Source organism: Geotrypetes seraphini, chromosome 6 (genome assembly GCF_902459505.1).
Source record: "Geotrypetes seraphini chromosome 6, aGeoSer1.1, whole genome shotgun sequence".
Lineage (NCBI taxonomy): Eukaryota > Metazoa > Chordata > Amphibia > Gymnophiona > Dermophiidae > Geotrypetes > Geotrypetes seraphini.
In genome coordinates this window covers 70,535,149-70,557,720 of record NC_047089.1, presented here as the reverse complement: position 1 = coordinate 70,557,720, position 22,572 = coordinate 70,535,149, and the positions used below count along the sequence as shown (strand labels likewise).

The 22,572-nt window shown below is 45.2% G+C and overlaps 1 protein-coding gene across 2 annotated transcripts in view; it reads right to left on the bottom strand.

Moving 5' to 3' along the window:
- Positions 1–15,780, bottom strand: part of SUGT1 (SGT1 homolog, MIS12 kinetochore complex assembly cochaperone) — a 56,380-nt gene extending 40,600 nt beyond the window's left edge. Inside the window, exons 1-3 of one of the 2 annotated variants that reach the window (XM_033948892.1) lie at positions 15,570–15,780; positions 15,426–15,474; positions 1,724–1,758 (exon numbers count right to left, since the gene is read on the bottom strand). In XM_033948892.1, the coding sequence (XP_033804783.1) occupies positions 1,724–1,758; positions 15,426–15,474; positions 15,570–15,586 (101 nt within the window). In that variant the 5' untranslated portion in view covers positions 15,587–15,780. Of the gene's footprint in view, positions 1–1,723; positions 1,759–15,243; positions 15,392–15,425; positions 15,475–15,569 lie in introns of those variants that run through there. The other variant, XM_033948893.1, reaches the window with a different exon arrangement.
- Positions 15,781–22,572: the final 6,792 nt, after the last annotated feature.

Below are 22,572 nucleotides of genomic sequence, written 5' to 3'. Positions count from 1 at the left end.
CAACCCACCGCACCCCGAAGGGCCCACCCTTGGTCAGGTTGGGTAGACCCACCCCCCTCCATGTACCTTGAAAAATCGTTGGGAGCAGGAAGGGTGCCCGGTCCCTCCTGCTCCTTAGGCCTCCGTGATATCTTCGGGATCTGGAGGAAGCGCAATCCTCCTATTTCTCTGCCGGGCCACTTCGCAATACTGGCCTTAGGCCACATCTGATGCATGGGGAGGGGCCTAAGGCCCTGATTGGCTGAGGCACCTCGGCCACCTCCCTTGGGAGAGGCCTTGAGCACCTCAGGCAATCAGGGACTTCCTTAGGGAGGAGTCTAAGGAAGTCCCTGATTGGCCATAAAGAATGCGCTTCCTCCTGCTCCCGAAGATGATATCATAGAGGCCTAAAGAGCAGGAGGGACTGGGCACCCCTCCTGCTCCCAACGATTTTTCAAGGTATGGGGAGGGGGGAGGATCTGGCTGGCCAGACCATGGATGGGCCTGTCGGGGTGCGGTGGGCCGGTGGGGGAACCCTCGTGCCATAAATTTAAAAGTGGGGTCAATTTTTTCATTCAGGGAGGGAGAGGGGAAGGGGCACTTGTCAGAGAGGGAGGGAGGGTTTAATTTTTTTTTTTAATCGGGCTGATATTTTGCGTGTGTAAAACACGCAAAATATCAGCCAGATTTTTTAAAAATTTAAAAAGCCAGCAGAAGCCCTGACAGCAGTGACAGGAGGCTTCTTCTCCTGTCACTAATGTCAGGGCTCTAGCGATCCGTGCAGGCGATTTGGGACGTGCCTCCTATCGCCACCATTTGGTGAATCAGTTAAGAACATAAGAACATAAGCAGTGCCTCTGCCGGGTCAGACCACAGGTCCATCCTGCCCAGCAGTCCGCTCCCGCGGCGGCCCAAACAGGTCAAGACCTGTCTGCATCATCAGAAGGGGCTCCCTTGCCACCTTGGTTTCCCATTTAAGTCCTGCCTTCCTATCGAAGTCCTAGCCCTCCGGTCTTGCACATGCACGACCTGGTTGGTTTATACTCATTACCTGGTTAACTTCCTATACTTGTGTTACATCCCAGCTCCTCCCTCAGTATCCCACGATCCCTTTATCCATCAGGAATCCAGCCAATCCCTGTTTGAATCCTTGTACCGTACTCTGCCTGATCACTTCCTCCGGTAGCGCATTCCAAGTGTCCACGACCCTTTGGGTGAAAAAAAACTTCCTTGCATTTGTTTTGAACCTGTCTCCCTTAAGTTTCTCAGAATGCCCCCTCGTATTTGCTGTCCCCTTCAGTCTGAAGAATCTGTCCCTATCCACCCTCTCTATGCCCCTCATGATCTTGAAGGTCTCTATCATATCTCCCCTGAGCCTCCTTTTCTCCAGAGAGAAGAGCCCCAGCCTATCCAGCCTCTCGGCGTATGAGCAGTGTTCCAGCCCTCTTACCATTTTCGTTGCTCTCCTTTGGACTCTCTCAAGTACCGCCATGTCCTTCTTGAGGTGCGGCGACCAATACTGAACGCAGTATTCTAGATGTGGACGCACCATCGCTCGCAATCGCACATGGTTCGCACACAGATCGGATGGTTAGTGAATCTAGCCCTTGATCTTTATTGGCATAATGCTAGATCAAGTAAGCAGCTTAATAAAAAGGGTAGTACACATAATAGTTCTGCGGCTTGCGTGGTTTAATATTATTTAATTATATTTAAGAAACTTTTTCTTTTAAATTCAACTTACTTCACCGTTGATGTCAAGGTGTCCTGTTGAGCAGTCTGGAGAGCACAAACATAGAAATAGAGAAAAAAACATTAACATGTTAAATGTGATTAGTATTTGAATTAGGCTTATCATTAATTATTTTGATCACATTATGAAATAAAAAGCCACAAAGGTATAAGTAAAAATAAGTTCACAGAAATTTTTATATTTGCTGACATGAAATATGTACCAACAATATGGCAGGTGTTTAAATCATTCTACATAAAATATATACAATTAAGAAAGGAGATGAGAAATAAGACAGGTATTTATTAGATTCAGAAATATTGCTTCACATCAGGAAGGTATACGAGGGTCATTTCATAAATAATGAACACTATATTTTTAAATTTACATGGTTTTTTTTTTTCTCAAGTATTTCTTTACAATCTTTCAATATAGTATCCCTGCTTTGCAACGACTGAGTCCCAACATCCGGGAAGCTTTATTATTCCATCCAAGACACTGTTTTGTTCAGTTGCCGAATGGCTCGGGTACTGGCGGAACAAAGCTCTTCCAGAGATGCAAAACGATGTCCACACATAGGCTGTGTCACCTTTGGAAAAAGGTCGAAGTCTGGTGGACTCATGTCTGGACTGTAGGGAGCATGAGGTAACACCTCCCAGCTGTATTTGTGTAGTTTTTCAATGACGAGTGGAGAGCTTCATCTTCCCCACTGCCAAAAAAAGTTTCGACGAGCTCAATCAGAAGTCAAACAAATGATGATTTTTGCTTATGATCATGAAGGCATCATCATCACAGACAAAGTTCCATGTGGAAGAAGTGTCACAGCAGTGTATTATCGTGATTTTTTGCGAAAAATGCACAAAACCCGACCTCAGTTGCTCTTTCCTGGGCCACTTACTTTTTTTTTTTTTTTTTAAATTCTTTATTCATTTTCAACATTTTTAATAAGTGCAATACAAATTAAATACATTTTATATTTAAGACATCACTTAATACTCTTTCAAGAAACAAATCAATCTGTATCTCTCCCCCCAACCTATCCCATAACTATTATAAATTTTTAATTTAATAATCAAATCTTCAAAAAGCTCATTATGATATACATTTCATATCCATAAGAGATAATAAGCACTAATAAAGAAACCCATACACGATAACGCTCGCCTGCACATAGGGAATGTCATTGAAAAACTACACGAATACACCTGGGAGGTGTTACCTCATGCTCTCTACAGTCCACACATGAGACCACCAGACTTTGACCTTTTCCCAAAGTTGAAACAACTTATGCATGAACATTGTTTTGCATCTCTGGAAGAGCTTTCTTCCGCCGGTACCCGAGCCATTCAGCAACTGAACTAAAACGGTGTCTTGGATGGAATAATGAAGCTTCCCGGACATTGGGACTCAGTCATTGCAAAGCAGGATACTATATTGAAGGATTGTAAAGAAATACTTGAAAAAAAAATGAAACATGTAAATTTTAAAAAATAGTGTGATTTATGAAATGACCCTTGATCATTTTGGGCTGTAACCAAATACAACCTAACAATCAAACCCAAAGATGAATGTCTAACAACTATACTTTCCTCTCTTTCCTTTCTTCTGTTTCCCTTCTGTTCCTCCTCTTGACAATACTGCAACTTCCAATTCCCTTACTGTTTTTTGCTTTAATTGTAAATTGCTCTGCAGTACCTCAGTGAAATTAGCAGTAAAGCACAGTTACTTATAACAACAGGTGTTATCAGGGGACAACAGACAGATATTGTCACATGTAGGCAACGTCATCCATGGAGCCTGGTATAGACAATGGTAAACCAAGTACATTGCCACTAAGTTTTTAGAAAGTTCACGACTGCCTGCACCATGCATGCGTGAGTACCTTCCCTGGCTCACGGTACCTCAGTTTCACAAGCAAGCTAAGAAGCCAACCAGGGGAAGTGGGAGGGACGCAAGAATATCTGCCTGCTGTCCCCAGATAATATGTTATGGTAAGTAACTGTGCTTTATCCTAGGACAGTGTTTCTCAACTTCTTCAAGCCAAGACTAACAAATACCAACCGAGTATCCCCGCCTAAGCTCCACCCCTGACTCCAACTCCATAATAATAGCACTAATTGTAATGCAATTTCATACATCCATTTTTTCATATACACATTTTATTAACGAATAGTGGTAACCACAAAATTAAAAAAAACACAATGCACACTGTACGTAGAGAAAATTTTAATTATCATTTATATTCATTTTTTTTTCAAAGAGGCCAAGGCAGATGACTTTAAAATATACAATGTCACCTCAGTAACAACTATAGAAAAATAGATAAATATAGTGCAAAATATAGACAGCAGATATAAATTCTCAAAACTATCACATTTCAATCACTAAATTGAAAATAAAATAATTTTTCCTACCTTTGCTGTCTGGCGATTTCATGAGTCTCTGGTTGCACTTCCTTCTGACTGTGCATCCAATATTTCTTTCTTTCTTTCTGTCTACTGCATACTTCCTCTCCTCCAGACCTCATTCCATTCCCCAACTAACATCTCTCTCTGTCCATCCATGAGTCAAACTTTTCTTCCTCTCTCCTCTGCCCCCACTGGCAACATGTCTCCCTCTCTCTCATTCCCTCCCCTGCTGTAAAGGGAGTGGGGAAAGAGAAAGAGAGAGATCCAGAGTGCATCTCTCCCACTCACTCTACTGCCACATTCAACATTTCTCCTCCAACATCTCTTTCTCTCTGCCTCCTGCACACTTTCCTCTCCTCCAGTCTTCATTCCCTCCCCCAAACATCTCTCTCTCTCTCTCCCTCCATGAGTTCAACTTTTTACTCTCTGCCCTCTCCCTCTTCCCAAGTGTGACATTTCTCCTTCCATCTCCAACAATCTCTCAATCTCTCCACGAGTCCAACACTTTCTGTCTCCTGCATGCTTCCTTTCCTCTGGATCTCATTCCCTTCCCCAACCAACATCTCTCTCTGTCCCTCCATGAGTCTAACTTTTCTTCCTCTCTCCTCCACCCCTATTGGCAACAAGTCTCCCTATCTCTCTCTCACTGTTCATCTGTCTTGAAAGATTCAGGCATCTCTTCCACCCCCTCTACTGTCACATTCAACATTTTTCACTCTCTCATCCCTCGGATCAGGTACAACATTTTTCACCACTGCCCACCAGCCCCATGCCTATTTTTCCTTTATCACCCCTCTCCAGCACAATGCCACATCTCTCTCTTCATAACTATGTCCAACATTCCTCCCCCTTGCATCCTCTTCAATCTGTCCCTCTGGTCCCTCTCCACCACCATATCCAACATTTCTCCCTCTCATCTCCCTGGACAAGCTGGAAGACTGGGCAAACAAATGGCAAATGCGCTTCAACGTGGACAAATGCAAGGTCATGCATATAGGGAAAAAGAACCCGTTGTTCAGCTACAAATTGGGGGGGGTATTGTTGGGAGACAGCAGACTCGAGAGAGACTTGGGTGTGTTGGTGGATGCATCACTGAAGCCATCTGCACAGTGCGCAGCAGCCTCGAAAAAAGCCAACAGGATGCTGGGCATCATAAAGAAGGGCATAACAACCAGAACACGGGAAGTCATCATGCCATTGTATCGAGCGATGGTGCGTCCGCATCTGGAATACTGCGTTCAGTATTGGTCGCCACACCTCAAGAAGGACATGGCGGTACTTGAGAGAGTCCAAAGGAGAGCAACGAGAATGGTAAGAGGGCTGGAACACTGCTCATACGCCGAGAGGCTGGAAAGGCTGGGGCTCTTCTCTCTGGAGAAGAGGAGGCTCAGGGGAGATATGATAGAGACCTTCAAGATCATGAGGAGCATAGAGAGGGTGGATAGGGACAGATTCTTCAGACTAAAGGGGACAGCAAATACAAGGGGGCATTCTGAGAAACTGAAGGGAGATAGGTTCAAAACAAATGCAAGGAAGTTTTTTTTCACCCAGAGGGTCGTGGACACTTGGAATGCACTACCAGAGGAAGTGATCAAGCAGAGTACGGTCCAAGGATTCAAACAGGGATTGGACAGATTCCTGACGGATAAAGAGATCGTGGGATACTGAGGGAGGAGCTGGGATGTAACACAAGTATAGAATGTTAACCAGGTAATGAGTATAAACCAACCAGGTCGTGCATGTGCAAGACTGGAGGGCTAGGACTTCGATAGGAAGGCAGGACTTAAACGAGATACCAAGGTGGCAAGGGAGCCCCTTCTAGTGATTCAGACAGGTTGTGACCTGTTTGGGCCGCCGCGGGAGCGGACTGCTGGGCAGGATGGACCTATGGTCTGACCGGCAGAGGCACTGCTTATGTTCTTATGTACATCCTTCTATTCCCTATGCATCTCTCTCTACCTCACTCCTCTCTAAGCCCAATTTTCCTTTCTTCCTTTCCCCATGTGCACCATCTCTCACTCACACACTAATGCCCAACAGTTCGTGCCCCCCCCCCTTGCCTTCCAGCCTTTGTCCCAAAATTAAGTTGTACGCCAGGGATCCCTGCCTGCCCACCCCCACTGAAGCCGCTGCCGGGGATCCTTCCTTCCCTGCCCGCACCCCCACCCCTCAAAGCCAAATCAGTTACTTGTTGGAGCCGCACTCACTTCCTCCTCATAGAAACATAGAAGATGACGGCAGAAAAGGGCTACAGCCCATCAAGTCTGCCCACTCTGCTTACCCACCCCCTGTCTATGCCCTAATGACCCAATTTCCTTATCTTGACCCTCATAGGGATCCCACATGGGTATCCCATTTATTCTTAAAGTCTGGCACGCTGTCTGCCTCGATCACCTGCACTGGAAGCTTGTTCCAATGATCAACCACTCTCTCTGTGAAGAAATACTTTCTGGTGTTGCCATGAAATTTTCCACCCCTGAGTCTGAGCGGGTGCCCTCTTGTGGCCGAGGGTCCCTTGAGAAAGAAAACATCATCTTCCACTTCGACACGTCCCGTGAGGTACTTAAATGTTTCGATCATGTCTCCTCTCTCCCTACGTTCCTCGAGAGTGTAGAGCTGCAATTTGTTCAGTCTCTCATCGTACGAGCGACCCTTGAGCCCCGAGATCATCTTGGTGGCCGTCCGCTGAACCGATTCAATTCTGCGCACATCTTTACTGTAATGTGGCCTCCAGAATTGCACACAGCACTTCAGATGAGGTCTCACCATGGTCCTGTACAACGGCATCATGACTTCAGGCTTTCGGCTGACGAAACTTCTATTGATACAACCCAATATCTGCCTTGCCTTAGATGAAGCCTTCTCCACTTGATTGGCAGTTTTCATGTCTACACTGATGATTACTCCTAAATCTCATTCTGCTGAAGTCCTAGTTAAAGTTTCTCCGTTCAAGAAGTACGTCCTGCATGGATTTCTGCTTCCGAGGTGCATGACCTTACATTTCTTAGCATTGAAGCCTAGCTGCCAGGTTGAGGACCAACTTTCCAATGTAAACTCCAAGGACGGCGCAAGCAGCGATTCACACGTTTCACGTAGCTGGCGCACAAGCCTTCCCTCTGACGTTATCTATGACGTCGGAGAAGTTTCTGGGTCAGCTATTTACATGCAGCGTGCGAGTCTCATCCCTGCACAGGGTTCGCTGGGGGCGAAGGGAGCGAGTGTGGCTCCATCAAGTAACTGGGTCGGCTTCGGGGGGTGGGGGGGCAAGGATGGAGGGATCCCCAGCAGCAGCTTCAGCGGGGGGGGGGGGGGGAGGGACAGACGGGGGAGATGACAGACGGGCAGGCAGGGATCCCTAGCAGCAGCAGTTTCTACTGACGAGCAGGGAACATCCTCTGCAGCGGCCAGGCCACGTACCCCCAACAAGCGGCCCGCACGCATACCGCATGTTGAGGATTACTGTACTAGGAGAACCAGGAAGCATATTCTCATATGTGGGACACCCTAGCTTCATGTAATGGGATGGAGAGATAGTTGGTTATCTGAGGTGAATCATGTTGAGCAGTACGTCAGCCCAGCCTTACATTTGGGGGCAAATCCTTACACAGGGCTCCTATGAAGTTTAGAGCTTGAGAGGGTTGAAGTTAGGATTTTGGAAAACCGACTCCGAACTCTCAGGGTTGAATAAAATAGCATTGGACTGTGGAACCCTTGGGCTCATAAAGTTGGTTCCAAAACTATCAGGCACTTGGTAAAGTCTGAGAGAAGATGTTAGGCCGAAGGGCAGAACTTTGAAGTAAAAATGTTTCTGTAGAAACCACAGAAACAGTCCAGGCACAGAAATAACTGATATGTGGTTATCTGAGATCTAGAGAGCATATAGAGAGATAAAAGTTGAATGTTTCTTGAACTAGAAAAGATGCGTAGATTCTTTCATCTTTGGAATGAAAAATACCTGAAGTAGGACCCTTAATTTTTCTGGGAAGGGGGTACTACCTCCTGGACATATATTTGAAGCAGAGCCTCTACGTCCTGAAGAAGAAGGGAAGTCCCAAGAGCTAAAAGTGGACTCTCCTGGATAATTTGGCGGTATGTCGAAAACATGAAAAAACAGTAACCATCCTTGATAATTGAGAGAACTCACAGGTTGGTTGTTATCAAGGCCAACGCTGTGGTAAAAATGAAGATGACTTCAAATTGATAAGGAAGTGTCTAAGAAGCAGAAAATAGCAGGTATGCTTGACCTAATACACAGAAGAATTGAGGCCTTAGCTTTTTGAGTGTTATTTTTGCTTCTTGCGCCATGGCAGTCCAGAAGCAAAAGAATGCAGAAGCATATCATCGCTAATGTGAATAAGAATGCTTAGCAGAATGTTTTGAAGTATGAGGTGTAGACCTTGGCCTGTTCAAAGTTCATTGTCCATCTTTGTATGACCGTCTCTATAGAATCGCCATAATGCTCTTCCTTTTAAACATGGGATTTTGGCTAATGTATTTTGGAAATGGATGTTTATACCAGAGACTCTTTTTCATAGCTACTGACATAGTAGATGCTCTAGATCAGTGTTCTTCAACCTTTTTACACCCGTGGACCGGCAGAAATAAAAGAATTATTTTGTGGACCGGCAAACTAATAGGACTAAAATTTAAAACCCCGTTTACGCTCCATCTCCGCGAGCTCGGTCCCCGCAAATCATCTGATCCCATCTGCACAAGCCGCAATTATGATTTTATATTGAACATATTTTATTAAAGTATAAAAAGAAACAATATTCTGAACAATTGTGATTTTATAAATACAACTATACAGAGCACGGACCAACAAAACCCCTGTCTCCCCTCCCCTTCACATATATCCCCTCTACTATCAAGAAAACTGAACAAGCCAAGTTCATAGAAATATCATGCTAACAGAATACGGCAGTCCCCAGTTATGTCTCTAGCAGGATATATATTTCAAATCTGATATATTCTAATCACAAAATAGAAATAAAATTATTTGTTTCTACCTTTTGTTGTCTCTGGTTTCTGCTTTCATCTTCTTTTCACTCTTTTCCTTCCAGCGTCTGCCCCTTGCATCTACTGTCTGACCTCTCCCCCTTCCATATGGTATTTGTCTTCTTTCTATGCCCCTCTCCCCTTTCCATCCAGCCTATGCCCCTCTCTCCTTTTTACACGATTCACTCCAGCTTCACTGCTCTCATTTTTATCTCTTCTACACCAGATCTAGCATCTTTATCTCTCTCAATTTCTCTGCTGACCCCCCTTCCCATCTCATTCCTATCTCTCCTCTTCCCCTCCTCTAATCTCCCTGCAAGCTGTTTCCTTCCTTTTTTTTCTTCTCCCTTCCCTCCTCCCCCTGTCCAGCAGTAACTCTCTTCCTTTTCCTTTCCCTCCTCCCCTCCTAGCAGCATCTCTCCTTCTCCCTCCCTCCAGGTCCAGTAGCAGATGTCCCTTTTCCCCCCTTGCCCAGCAGCTTCCCAGACTCCTTTCCCTCCTTCCCTCCCAGCAGCATCTCTCCTTCTCCCTCTCCAGGTCCAGTAGCAGCTGTCCCTTTTTCCCAGCAGCTTCCCAGACTCCTTTCCCTCCCCCTTCCCAGCAGCATCTCTCCTTCTCCCTCTCCAGTAGCAGCTGTCCCTTTTTCCCCTTGCCCAGCAGCTTCCCAGACTCCTTTCCCTCCTCCTCTCCCAGCAGCATCTCTCCTTCTCCCTCTCCAGGTCCAGTAGCAGCTGTCCCTTTTTCCCCCTTACCCAGCAGCTTCCCAGACTCCTTTCCCTCCCCCTCCCAGCAGCATCTCTCCTTCTCCCTATCCAGGTCCAGTAGCAGCTGTCCCTTTTTCCCCTTGCCCAGCAGCTTCCCAGACTCCTTTCCCTCCTCCCCTCCCAGCAGCATCTCTCCTTCTCCCTCTCCAGGTCCAGTAGCAGCTGTCCCTTTTTCCCCCTTACCCAGCAGCTTCCCAGACTCCTTTCCCTCCCCCCTCACAGCAGCATCTCTCCTTCTCCCTATCCAGGTCCAGTAGCAGCTGTCCCTTTTTCCCCTTGCCTAGCAGCTTCCCAGACTCCTTTCCCTCCTCCCCTCCCAGCATCATCTCTCCTTCTCCCTCTCCAGATCCAGTAGCAGCTGTCCCTTTTTTTTTTTCACCATGCCAGCAGCTTTCTCCTCTCCCAGCAACTCTCTTTACTTGCCAGCGCTGCGATTCAGTAAGGCAGCCTCGGGCCCTTTGTTTGGTCGCACCGCCTCTGAGGAAAGCGGAAGTTGCATCATCAGAGGCGGCCCGACTCAGCAAAAGCTCCAAGGCTTCCTTCCTGAATCGCTGCGCTTGTAAGGAGAGCCGCTGGGAGGGAAGAAAGCACAGTCTGAGGCTCCCCATTATCTCTCCGACCCTGCGCTCTTCGATCTTGCCGGTCCTGCGTGGACCAGCAGGAAATTTAAGAAGTTGATCTCACCGGTCCTGCGCGGACCGGCAGGAATTTTCTGCGGACCGACACCGGTCCGCGGACCAGCGGTTGAAGAACTGTGCTCTAGATGACAACTCAAAAGCCATCGGTACTGGGGTCAGAATAGTCTGATCTTGGCACATACTTTCTGGTCTGTAAAAAAAGATGAATATTTTGCTGATATTCTGCAAGATGCTCAGACAGAATATATTGCTGAAGTCAGGCAATTTCGCCACCAGTTGTTTGAAATACAAAAGACGTGTAAAATCTATAAGTAAGGATCCTGCTCGCCAGCATAATCTATAGTACAGCCTTCATGCCCTATAAGCGCTGAGGCAGAAACACTTGCACTGACTCTTTTTTTAATGGCCGACTCCACAAGGAATGATTGATGCTGAAGCTGTGGTCTGTCAAATCGTGGAGAACAGATTTTGTAAATGGAATCTAGCTGTCTTGAAACCACCATGATAAAAGGCATTTTGCAAGAAGTGTCTCTTTAAAAAATGCCATGTAAGGTAACTTTAAGAGCACTTTGGGAGGCTCAGTATTGTCCAAAGTGTCCAAGTATTCAACACTTTGCCCAACTGTCTAATATATCTAGTAAAGACAAGTCCTTCTGTAGAAGATCTTCTAGAAGGCATTTTCCGTAGTGACAGTTCTGAAGGTATGCTGGAAGACTCAGAGCCAGATAAAGCTAGTTCCTCAGATTCTTTGGAAAAGTTCACGATGTCTTTGATACTGATCCAATGAAGCTGATGACGAGGATCGATGAGTATTCCTTTTACATTTGGAAGCATGAGATCGACGCAATGAGGACTGTCATGGCGAAAGAGAACATCGATGCTTCAAGGTAATGAATTGATGACTCGATGGAAGACTTCAATGGAATGAGCTAAAAACTTGATGTGAAGAGCAGTGCCTGGAGGTAGATTGTTGTCTAGATAGGGATGACGATGCCTCTCAGAAGATCCATGAGAAGTAGCCTGATGGTTCGATGGAGAGCCGACATCGGTATCTGGAGGCCTCGTACTGCTATGTTCAGGCTGGGCCGGTACCAAGGGAGTTGATGTGAGCACCCGTATGCAGTGCAATTTAAACACTGGTTGTACCAATCTCCCTTCTGAAAGTATGCACCGGTACCAGTGCTCAATAGCCAGTACCTGCGGTGCAGCAAGTTGCCTCGAACCGGGTAACCTCGATGAAAATGTACGTCGTAATGCACCAGTACCAATGGCTAAACAGCCAGTACCCTTGGTGCAGCAGGTTGCCTCGAAGTGGGTGACCTTGAAGAGGATACACACCATGAAGAAGAAACAACCTGCAAAGCTTAAGAACGATGGCATTGATGTTTGGTCTGCATCAAGAGACTCAATGCTATTGAGACCCTCAACGCTTGCTGGGAAATGGATGGCTTCTGAGCTGGCTTCCCCGATGCCATCCGTTCTTCCGATATCGATGCAATTTTTGATGTAGACGGCTCCAAAGATTTAGCGATCCATGGCCGAGCTGAAGATCCTGCTAAATGTGACGGACCTTCAAGGAGCGCTGTTATAAGGTGTAACATCGAGAAGATGACTCAGCTCGATGTTCAGGATCCAAACACAGTAGACACCAACTGTGACAGTCGGTGATAGAAATAGGCCGCTGCACCTACAGCATTTCTAAAAACCAGTTGACAGCTTCGACACAGGGAAAAAATTTTGACAGCGAGATTATACTCAAAGTTTGAAGAAAAAAAAGATGAACATATACTGTAACTTTTGTTAAAAATTAAATGTTCTGTTTCTTTTAATAAAGAGAAAGAACAATACTGATAAGAAAAAAGTATAGAAAAAAAGATGCGAGAGCGAGAAGGCAATGCAGACTGAATGGAGTTCAGTCAAAAAAGTACTTCGCTCCGCAGAAAACGAAGAACTGAGGTACCCCAAGCCTACGGTACACTTTTAATACTGTCCGTACCGGGGCTCCAAGGATGGCGTCACCCACATGTGAGAACACGCTGCCTGCTTGTCCTGGGATAAGTTCAAAGTCATGTTTTTAAAGCTATTCTTAAGCCAGATTTGGATGTAACTCATTCTTAACCCAGGGGACTGCCTGAACTTGCAATTGCTGTGTTACATCATAACTGTCAATCCGAACACAAGTATTGCTATACTGGGTCAGGCACAGCATCCCGCTTACAACAGTGGCCAATCGAGGTCACAAGTATCTGGCAAGATCTCACAAAAGATAAAAAAATACTTGTATGCTGACAGACCCGGATCCAAGCTGACCACAGGCTTAATTGGCTGAGCAGCACACCTTGAGAGTTTGTTAGTTTCTACTAAGGAAAATCTTTCACGGTGATGAAAATTCTTTTTTCCTACCTGAAATACCAAAGCGATGTGGCTGGAGCACTGCTGCTGCCTTGTGGCGCACCGGAGGAGTCTCTATGGGCACAATAAAAGATCTTCTAAAGGCGGATGCAAAATGTTCCAAATACGTCGGTAGGCAGCCCGCAGGAGACACTGCGAATGGGCAGGACCACTGCAGCTTTCCACGGGCCAGATACGACTCTCAGCCCCAATGTCCAAGCTCCACCCACGCAGCCCCGGATCACAAGCTCTTCAAGGAGTAAGGAAATCCCGGAGGCAGGGCTGTTTCCATCCCCTAAGGCAAGTTTACCAGCATTGGAGAGCTCGGAAGGAGGGGCACTTGATCAGGAAAGCCCAGCCAAGGAACAGGAGGCGGTTTCATCAGTGGGTGTAGGAAAACTCCAGCCGGAAGAGAGGAAAGAGGTTTCTTCAAGCGATGAGCACTTTTTCACTGGTCAGGAACAAACTTAATAAACCCTCCAAAGTTACTCTAGAGGCACTCTGGGATCTTGTGGCTAATTTTGGTAAAGCCATAAATCTCCATTTCCATTATATAGAAGGGAAACTGATTGATCATACAAGAGAACTGAAAGAAATAAAAATGGAATTGATTGGCTCTAAATCCAGCATTTAGAAAGCTGTACAGGATTTAATTTCCTTCAAACAGATCCAAGAGACAATAATTAAAGATAATATCAATCTAAGGAGGAAAGTTGAAATGTTGGAGAATACTTCACGGAGCAATAACTTAAGGTTAATTAATTTTCCTAGGGTCACTTTGGAGACTCCCAGAGAAATGATTAAAAGATACTTTCAGGAAATCTTGGGAATTTCAGAGAAACTTTTACCTCCACTTTCCCAGGTTTATTACTTGCTTTCTAGCAATCAAGGTCAATGTCAAAGGTCTAGTAATCAAGAAGTAATGGATGTCTCAGCTCTTCTTGAGACATCAGACAAAGAAATTGCGACCCCAACAACATTAATAATATCCATACCCTTCAACCAGATAAGGCATGGATTTTGAGCCTATTCTTTAAGAACAAGAAGAAAGAATTCCTTGGTTACAAAATACAGATGTTTCCCGACATATCACGCGAGAAGCACAGACTTGAGTTTCTTCTACTTAAGCCAGGAGTTTTAGCTTTGGGGGGCTACTTTTTACTTATGACACCAATTGAATAAGTATGTCTTTTTTAACCTTTTCAATTAACTACCTTCTTGTCACTCTCCTAGTTAGATAAAGAAAAATCTTAAGCTCATTAGATTGTTCTACAATTTGTTCTCAGTTTCAAGCTTTGATTCTTTATATATTTTATTTTTCTTGCCAAGTGTTTAAATCTTGGACCCAATTTGAGGACCTGAGTTAAATTAAACCTGTGTAATTGAATTTCTTATTATTTTTGATTGTTAAACAGCCAATTTAATTGGAATGCTGGATAATGTCCTAGGTTTAATTTCTTTCTGTACAAGTTAAATGCTTGATATTTAAGTTGAAACTTATAAAAAAAAAAAATACTTGTATGCTGCTTATCCCAGGAAAATGCAATGGATTTCCCAAGTCTATCTTAATAATGACTTATGGACTTTTCTAGAACTTGTCCAAACTGTTTTAAACCCTGCTAAGTTAACTGATTTTACCACATTCTCTGGCAACGAATCCATTATGCCTTTATGCATGGTTTCTTGTTATATAACTTTATGGGCCCATTTTACAAAGCACTGCGGCAAATGCACTGAAGTCCATTCAATTCCTATGAGCTTGGTGCATTTACCACAGCAACATCACTACCACGGCTTTATAAAAAGGGTTCTAAGTCTTGAATTGTTTATAAAATTCTCTTATACAAAATTTCAAGGATCAAAAAATACCCACTACCATTTTTAGAGGGGGAAACTTATTTTTCCCTCCTTACAAAAATGTTTCTCCATATGCATAATAAAAAAGTTGGTATCTTCCCATACAAAATATGGGTCTTGCACACATATTTTATAGTAGGGACACTAGATGTCACAAAAACACTATAAACAGAATCATCGAACGTCACATGCGTCAAATTGCCCACAATACCAACTGAAAGTCTACTACAACAGTTGCCCCCACCCACTTGTTTAGCTAATTAGCAAAATAAATCTTTTTAAGTTACATACAGTTATGAACCCATAAATCGGCAGCGTAATAACATGCTCCTCTACTGTTAACATAGTAACTGGGAAGCTGTGGAGTTTCTTTGCTGTCTGACAGCAAAAAGCTTAATCCCTCTTGGCAACCGCTGGAGTATCAACAACTTTCAATAAAGGATCAAACAGGCAAGAGTGACAACCTAAAAACTGACCCATGCTAAACTTGCTGTTCTTGATATCAGGGCGCATCTAGCTGTCACAATCCTTAACTCTTTCTCCTTTAACTCTGGCGCTTTATAAAGGTAGCCAAAGTGACGCTTTTGCAGGCATGCCGATTGGGAACGGTGGTCGGACACCTTCCTTCACCCCCAGGCTAGGACAAGCTGAGACTCACCTCCAGATCTCTCTGCGGGTTCTCAGCGACGTAATTGTCCAAAAACAACCTGCCGGAAAAGCAAAGAAAGCGCATCAGTGGAGAAAAAGAACTACAGCACTAGGCCGCAGGGAAAAGAGATGAGGGAAAAGCGGGAAGACTCACTGCGAAGAACCGGCCATCCTTCCTTCCCCTCACTCCGAAACTTCTGGATACGCAGCAGCGCACACACGGCTCCCTCACCAACGATCACTGGGACCGGGGGTGGGGGGCGCGCGAGCAGGCCGCTGCCGCCAGCGGGATGTGATGCAAGAGAGACGATCGGCAGTGGTGGAGCGAACAAAGACCACAGCGACACCCAGCGCACAAGCGAGCGGCACCGCCAATGCCAGCCGTTGCCAGGGAAAGCGGGGATGGCGTCCTCATGCTGTTAATTCTTAGGGCTTTCTTATGGATGGAGGGACGTGCTTCTTTCCTGTAGTTCAACAAAGCAATTGTGCTTTCTTTTAAATTGTTATTATTTTCTTGTGCGAATACACTCTATTCCTGAACCTATGGGTAGCCAATCCTTTCTTGAGAATTCTTGTAGAGAGCCTCATTAGTATTCTTTTGCTCGGGGCTGTCCTCCCAATTCCTCAGTTGTCTCATTACCAGCGCGATTGGCTGTTGGTGTTTATTTTTCCAATTATATTCAGTTTTTTGGATAGTTTGCAAGGCTTTTTGGTGCTGCAGAGGATCCCAATCTTGGGACATCTCTGGCTGAAGAGATCAGACTCTGAGGTTAAGGGTCTGCTGGGGCAGATGACTTTGCAGTGCACCCACTGAGCCTGCACTAAAAGTTCTGGACCGATCCCTTGGCAGCAGAGCTCGACCCAGGTTCATCCACATGGCGCTTTTTCCAGGATCGTGGCTGACTGCTTCCTCCCCTTTTGTGTGTGAGGTTCAGTGGGGGTTGAGGTCTCCTGCCAGTTCACTGGGGCTGAGAGGTAATTAGAAGACACAAGCAGTCCAGTTTCCAGGCTTGTTAAGGTAGAAGTTCTCCCTGTAAGCTGTTTGCAGCTTCAGCACTTGCAGCACACAGCATGGCAGTGAGTAACAAATTGATAGCCTAAAAAACAAAGTTGGGTGGGTTCTTAAAATTATATATATATATTTTTTTTTTTTGGGGGGGGGGTTCTTGAGTTAGTCACGTTCCCCCCACCTCTAAAATCCCTAAATCGCTAGTTTTTGGACCCCAGTATAGCACTCCAGGCTGTTTTTGGTGCCAAATTGCTACTGCAGTGGTCATCTTGGATTTTCTTGGCTGAACTCATGCTGACTCTGTTCAATTAAATCATGTTTGTCTACATGTTCCCCAATTTTATTTTTTATAATTGTTTCCAATATTTTGCCCAGCACTGAACTCAGGCTTTCCATTCTGTAATTTCCTGAATGTTCACTGGAACCCTTTCTATAAATTGACGCAACATTGGTTGGAAAGGTGTGTCTCAGTGATAGAGCTGCTGCCTCTGCACCCAGAGGTTGTGAGATCAAATCCCAGCACTGCTCCTTATAACCCTAGACAAGTCACTTAATCCTCCTGTCTCCACTACTTTGAATGTAAGCTTTGAAATGCCAAAGCCACAAAAAGGTGGCATACAAGTCCCCATTCCCCTTCCCTCACCCTCCAATCCAGGTACTATAGGCAGTGGCGTATTGCAGGGGGAAGGGAGGGGACATCTGCCCCGGGTGCAGCCTTAGGGGGGTGCACAGCCGGCCCGGTCCCTATCACACTCCCACCCTCCCAGCGAGAGCAGCAAACCTCCCTCCAGTGACGCTTCACCGGCAGGAGAAAGCCACAAAGCAGCCGACACTACTGGAGGGAGGTTTGCTGCTCTCGCTGGAAGAGTCGGGAAGGGTCGGAAAGGTTCACTTGGGGGGGTGGGAGAGATAGGAGGGTCAGTGGGGGTTCGGCTGGGAGGGAGGAGAAGCAGTCTGCCTCGGTGCTCCAAGGTCTGGCGCCATTACTTTCTTCGGGCAGCAGCAGCTTTTATAATTCGCTGCTGTTGCCGGCTTCAGGCCTTCCTCTCTGCCGGGTCCTGCCTACTTCCTGTTTTCATGAAGACAGGACCCAACAGAGAGGAAAGCCTGAAGCGGGCAACAGCAGTGAATTGTGAATGCTGCTGCTGCCCGATGAAGTTCAGGACACCAGGCCTTGGGTGACAGAAGGAAGAAAGGGAGCAGAGGGGGAGAGAATTGGGGAGAGTGTTGCTGTACCCAACTGGAGGGAATGAAAGGAGATGCCAGGGCTTGGAGGGAAGAAGAGACGCCAGGGCATGGAGGGAAGGAGGAAGGTATGCTAGATCAAGGGGAAAGGAAGGGGGAAAGGAAGGAGGAGATGTCAGAGCATGGAGCGGGGGGAGAGATGGAAGAAAAGGAAAGGAGAGAGATGCCGGGAATCAGGGAAGGGATGATGCCAGACCGTGAGGTGGGAAGGAAAGAAAGGAGATGAGAGAGATGCCAGAGCATAGGGGAGGGGGTGGTGACAGAGAGAGAAAAATGGAGAGGTGACAGAGTTGAAATCAATCATGTACAAAAGAGAGAAGGGGCACGGGATAGATAGTTTATGGAAGGAGCATAGAAAGAGGGAAGATGCCATATGGGAGAGAGAGAGAGAGGGTACACACTGGATAGAAAGAGCACAGAGGGCAGTGAATGGAAGGGGCGAGATAGAGGGTGAACAGTAGATGGAAGGGGTAGAGAGAGGGAAACAGACACTGAATGGAAGTGTGAGGGAGAGGAAGGACAGCTGCTGAATGGAAGTGTGAGGGAAAGGGAGAGCAGATGCTGGAAGGAAGTGGGGAGGAGAAAGAAAAAAAAGGGCACATGCAGGATTGAGGGAAGAGGATAGATTAGTTACTGGAAGGGGTGAGGGAAAGAGGTGGCAAGCTATAGATAGACACAGTGAAGGAGGGAAATTGAGGACTGAATAGTAAAAAAGAATTTAGACAGAGGCAGAAAATAAATTGAGAAGGAAGACCAGCGAAGAACAGGTGGAAGGGAGTGGACAGAGATGCCAGAGCAGGGGGAAGGAGAGGAGACAGATACCAGACCAATGGGGGTGATGGGGGTGAAAGGAGAAATGGAAGGGGGAGGCATACAGTTTCTGGAAGGGGCATAGAAGGAGAGAAGATGCCATATAGGGGCAGAGAAATGGCAGACAGTGTAAGGAAGGAAGAGACTAACAAGAAGATGAGGAAAGCAGAAACCAGAGAAGACAAAGGTAGAACAAAAATTTTCTATTTATTTATTGCTTTAGGAGACGTGTCACTTTTTCTGTGGTATTGCATTGTATGCAGAGTCCAGCTTCTTGCTGGTTCAATTTAACCTATGTATTTCTATTTTATCCCCCTTTTACAAAACTGTGGAGCGTTTTTTAGCGCCAGCCGTGGTGGTAGCAGCTCTGATGCTCAGAATTCTATGAGCGTCAGAGCTGTTACCACCGTGGCTAAAATCCACACTACAGTTTTGTAAAAGGGGGAGGGGTAAGTTTGTGATGACATTCCATTCTAGTGTTTTCTGTGTTCTGTGTGTTCGAAAGACATGGTTTACTGTTAGGACTGACTGCAGGATTGATCTGTACGAGTCTGGCTTGTTTAGTTTTACAATGGGTGTATTGCTGTTGTACTTCTCACTGCAATATATAAGATACTGCCTTTTCCTAGGTACTCATGTGTGACGTGTGGCTTGTTACAAAAAATCATGTTTTTCGTACAGATGGGGGGTGCCAAAAAATGATGGGCCTTGGGTGTCACACATGCTAGGTACGCCACTGACTATAGGCAATTTTAGCAATAGGTTACAAATCACTTATAGCAGACCAGCAATTTCATGTTTGAGTTCTTTCAGTACCCTGGAATGTATACCATCCGGTCCAGGTGATTTATCACACTTTAACTTGTCAGTTTGGCTTAGTACATCTTACAGGTTCACCAAGATTTCTTTCAGTTCCTCCGCATCATCACTCTTATAAACCATTTCTGGTTAAAGTAGTTCTCTTAAATCTTCTTCCGTAAAGACCGAAGCAAAAAATTATTTAGTCTCTGTTATGGCCTTATCCTCCCTGAACGCTCCTTTTGCTCCTTGATCATCTAATGGCTCCACGAATTCCCTCACATTATTTTTTAGCTTTCTTTAGCAAGCTTTGCATCTAGGTTGCCAGTGCAAGTCTCTTATTTTCTTCATTTGGATCCTTTTTCCATTCTTTAAAGGAATTTTTGGTTCTAATAGACTCTTTCATTTCACTTTTAACCACACCAGCTTTTGTTTTCCTTCTCTTCTTTCCACCTTTACCAGTCTTTATCTAGGCTGGTAAACACTAATTCAAAACAGACTCTGCCTTGTCTGTTAAGCCTTGCTTGATGTTCATAACCATAACTTTGGAGTGTTTTATGATTTAAAATAAGCAATAGGCTTCAGAATTAAAGGTCTGTATGAGAACGAGGATTCCCCTCCCCTCGCCCCCCAGTCCACGGGACTCCCATGGAGATCCCCCCCCCAGGTCCATGGGACTCCCATGGAGATGGACACTGGTTCTCCAGGGTTCCCATGGAAATGCCAGCCTACCTTTGTTCCCTCTAAGCTTTTTCAACTCCTCAGCACACTAGTTGCTGCTTGCCGCTCAGGGAGACAGAGCTTGATGGTCAATCAGGAGCACTTCCTTATAGAAGTCAGTCTTGCAATACAGATCGGGTAGTTCACTGTAAATTAAGTCATTTAGATTCTCACATATGTTGATCAAAGAGGCATTGAGATAGCCATCTTAAAGGAAGTAAAGCTCACTTTCAAATGAGGGAGCATATGACTATAATAAGAATGTATGATGTATGTTGGAAGAGTGCTCATAATGCTTTGAAAGCAAATTAGTTGTCATAGTTACTTCTGCACTTCAACACACCTCTGCTTATGCTAAGTCAGGGATCTCAAAGTCAAACCCTTTGCAAGGCCACATTTTGGATTTGTAGGTACTTGGAGGGCCTTAGAAAAAGATAGTTAATATCTTGTTAAAGAAAATAGTCTTTAAGCCTGTTACATTAACGGGTGCTAGAATAGATGTGTCTGTCTGTCTGTGTTTCTTTATCTCTCTCTCCTTGGCCGCTGTCTGTGTCCTTCTGTCTCTACGCGACCCCTCCCCCCCCCGAGCAAAGCTGTCTGCCCCAGCACACACCTCCCCCCAAAGAAGCCCCCTTTCCCTCTCCCTAACTGTCTCTCCATGGCCCTCTTCTGTCTTCCTCCCCAGAGCAAAGCTGTCTGTCCCCAGCATACCTCCCCCCCCAAAGCAGCCCCCTTGCTCTCTCCCTATCTCTCCATGGCCCCTTCTGTTCTCCATCCCATTTGGTTCATCTCTCTCTCTTTTATCTGTGCTCCATCCCATTTGGTTCATCTCTCTCTCTTTTAGCTGTGCTCCATCCCATTTGGTTCATCTCTCTCTCTTTTATCTGTGCTCCATCCCATTTGGTTCATCTCTCTCTCTTCTATCTGTTCTCCATCCCATTTGGTTCATCTCTCTCTCTTCTATCTGTTCTCTATCCCTACCATTCTATCTGTTCTCCATCCCATTTGGTTCATCTCTCTCTCTCTCTTCTATCTGTTCTCCATCCCTACCCCCACCCCCTACCCCTCCCCAGTCCAGCATCTGCCCCCTCTCTTCTCTGTCCCCTTTGGTTCAAGTCTCTTACTTTTCCATCTCTCCCCACACCAAGGTCCAGTATTATTCCCCTTTTCTTCCCATTTTCCTGTGTGTATTCTCTCTCTTCCCCCAACTCTGGTCCCCCAGCATTTCTCCTGCTCTCCATGCCCCACCCCTTCTCTATGGCTTTTCCTTCGTGTTGCAGTGGATAACCAGCAAAGGCAGCACTGAAAACTGGCTGTGTCCAGCCAGTGGAGCCGGGATGCGGCAGAGGAAAAGCCCTGTTGACAGAAACAACCAGTTTTCTGCACAGCCTCTGCCACTGTCAGCCATAGCTTAGGAACAGTGATGACCAGGATCAGATTAGTTCTCCATCTGACCAGCAACAGAAGGACCTGGGCTTTTTTCCAAGCTCACTCAGTAGTAACTCCTGACCATTATATACCAAGATTTGGCAAAGGCTACTTACCCACATAAATGGCTTTGAAGATTGTCCTCTATAGGAATACTTTTAAATTATTTTCTATGGGTAAAGCATGTTTTACATATGGAAAATGGCTCATGAAAAATAGCACCTTATATTCAATTTATATGTAGGTGTCTACCATAGCATAGTATGGGCAGAACAGAGAGAGTTAAGACATACATGCACATATACATCTAATCAAATTTTTTTATTTATGGATCGCAGTATACCTGCATAGGTTCAAGGTGATTTACAAGAGAACCCTCGTTAGAGCAGGGGAAACATACAATTGAAGGTCATATCAGATTTACAATACACTCATCATACAGACTGATCAGAGATTCTAACATAGATAGAGTCAAATATCAGCAAACATTTTACAGTTTGATTGGATATTGGGCACCACTGGAGTGGAACTGATACTTCTGTTGTAGACAAGCAGGATTACTATAATCAGTTACAGAATGATAAACGTTAGGGATGAGAGTTGGATTCAGTCATTGGAGCTTCCAATGGGCATTGCTGTGGTTGAGGTTCAAACAGGTTGCAGTAGAGGTATGTCTTTAGGCTTCTTCTGAATTTTAGATAGCAGGATTCTTTTCTTGTATTTGTAGGTAGACTGTACCAGTTTTTAATAGCAACATAAGTAAATAAAGAGTTGAATATTTGTTTGTATTTTACTCCTCTAGAAGGGAGTGTCATTAGTGAGGTATTGGCTATTCTAGCCAATATGCTTGAATCTTGGTTGCTTGTTAAATGTAGAGTTCATTTTAAGGTCTTGACTCTTACCTTCAAAGTGTTGAATGATGAGACTCCAACATTGTCAGCCTCTTCCCTGCACGCTTATCAACCTACATGTGTTTTCAGGGCCACAGAAAAATTAATGTTTGCTATACTACCACTCCACCAGTTTAGGCAGACTAATAATAGAGCTTCAATCTATTGTTGCCAGCTTATTTTTGTGAAACACATTACCACAGAACTTATGTAGCAGTGTTTTTTTTTTAGAAATATTGTGCAACTCTTTAGGCAAG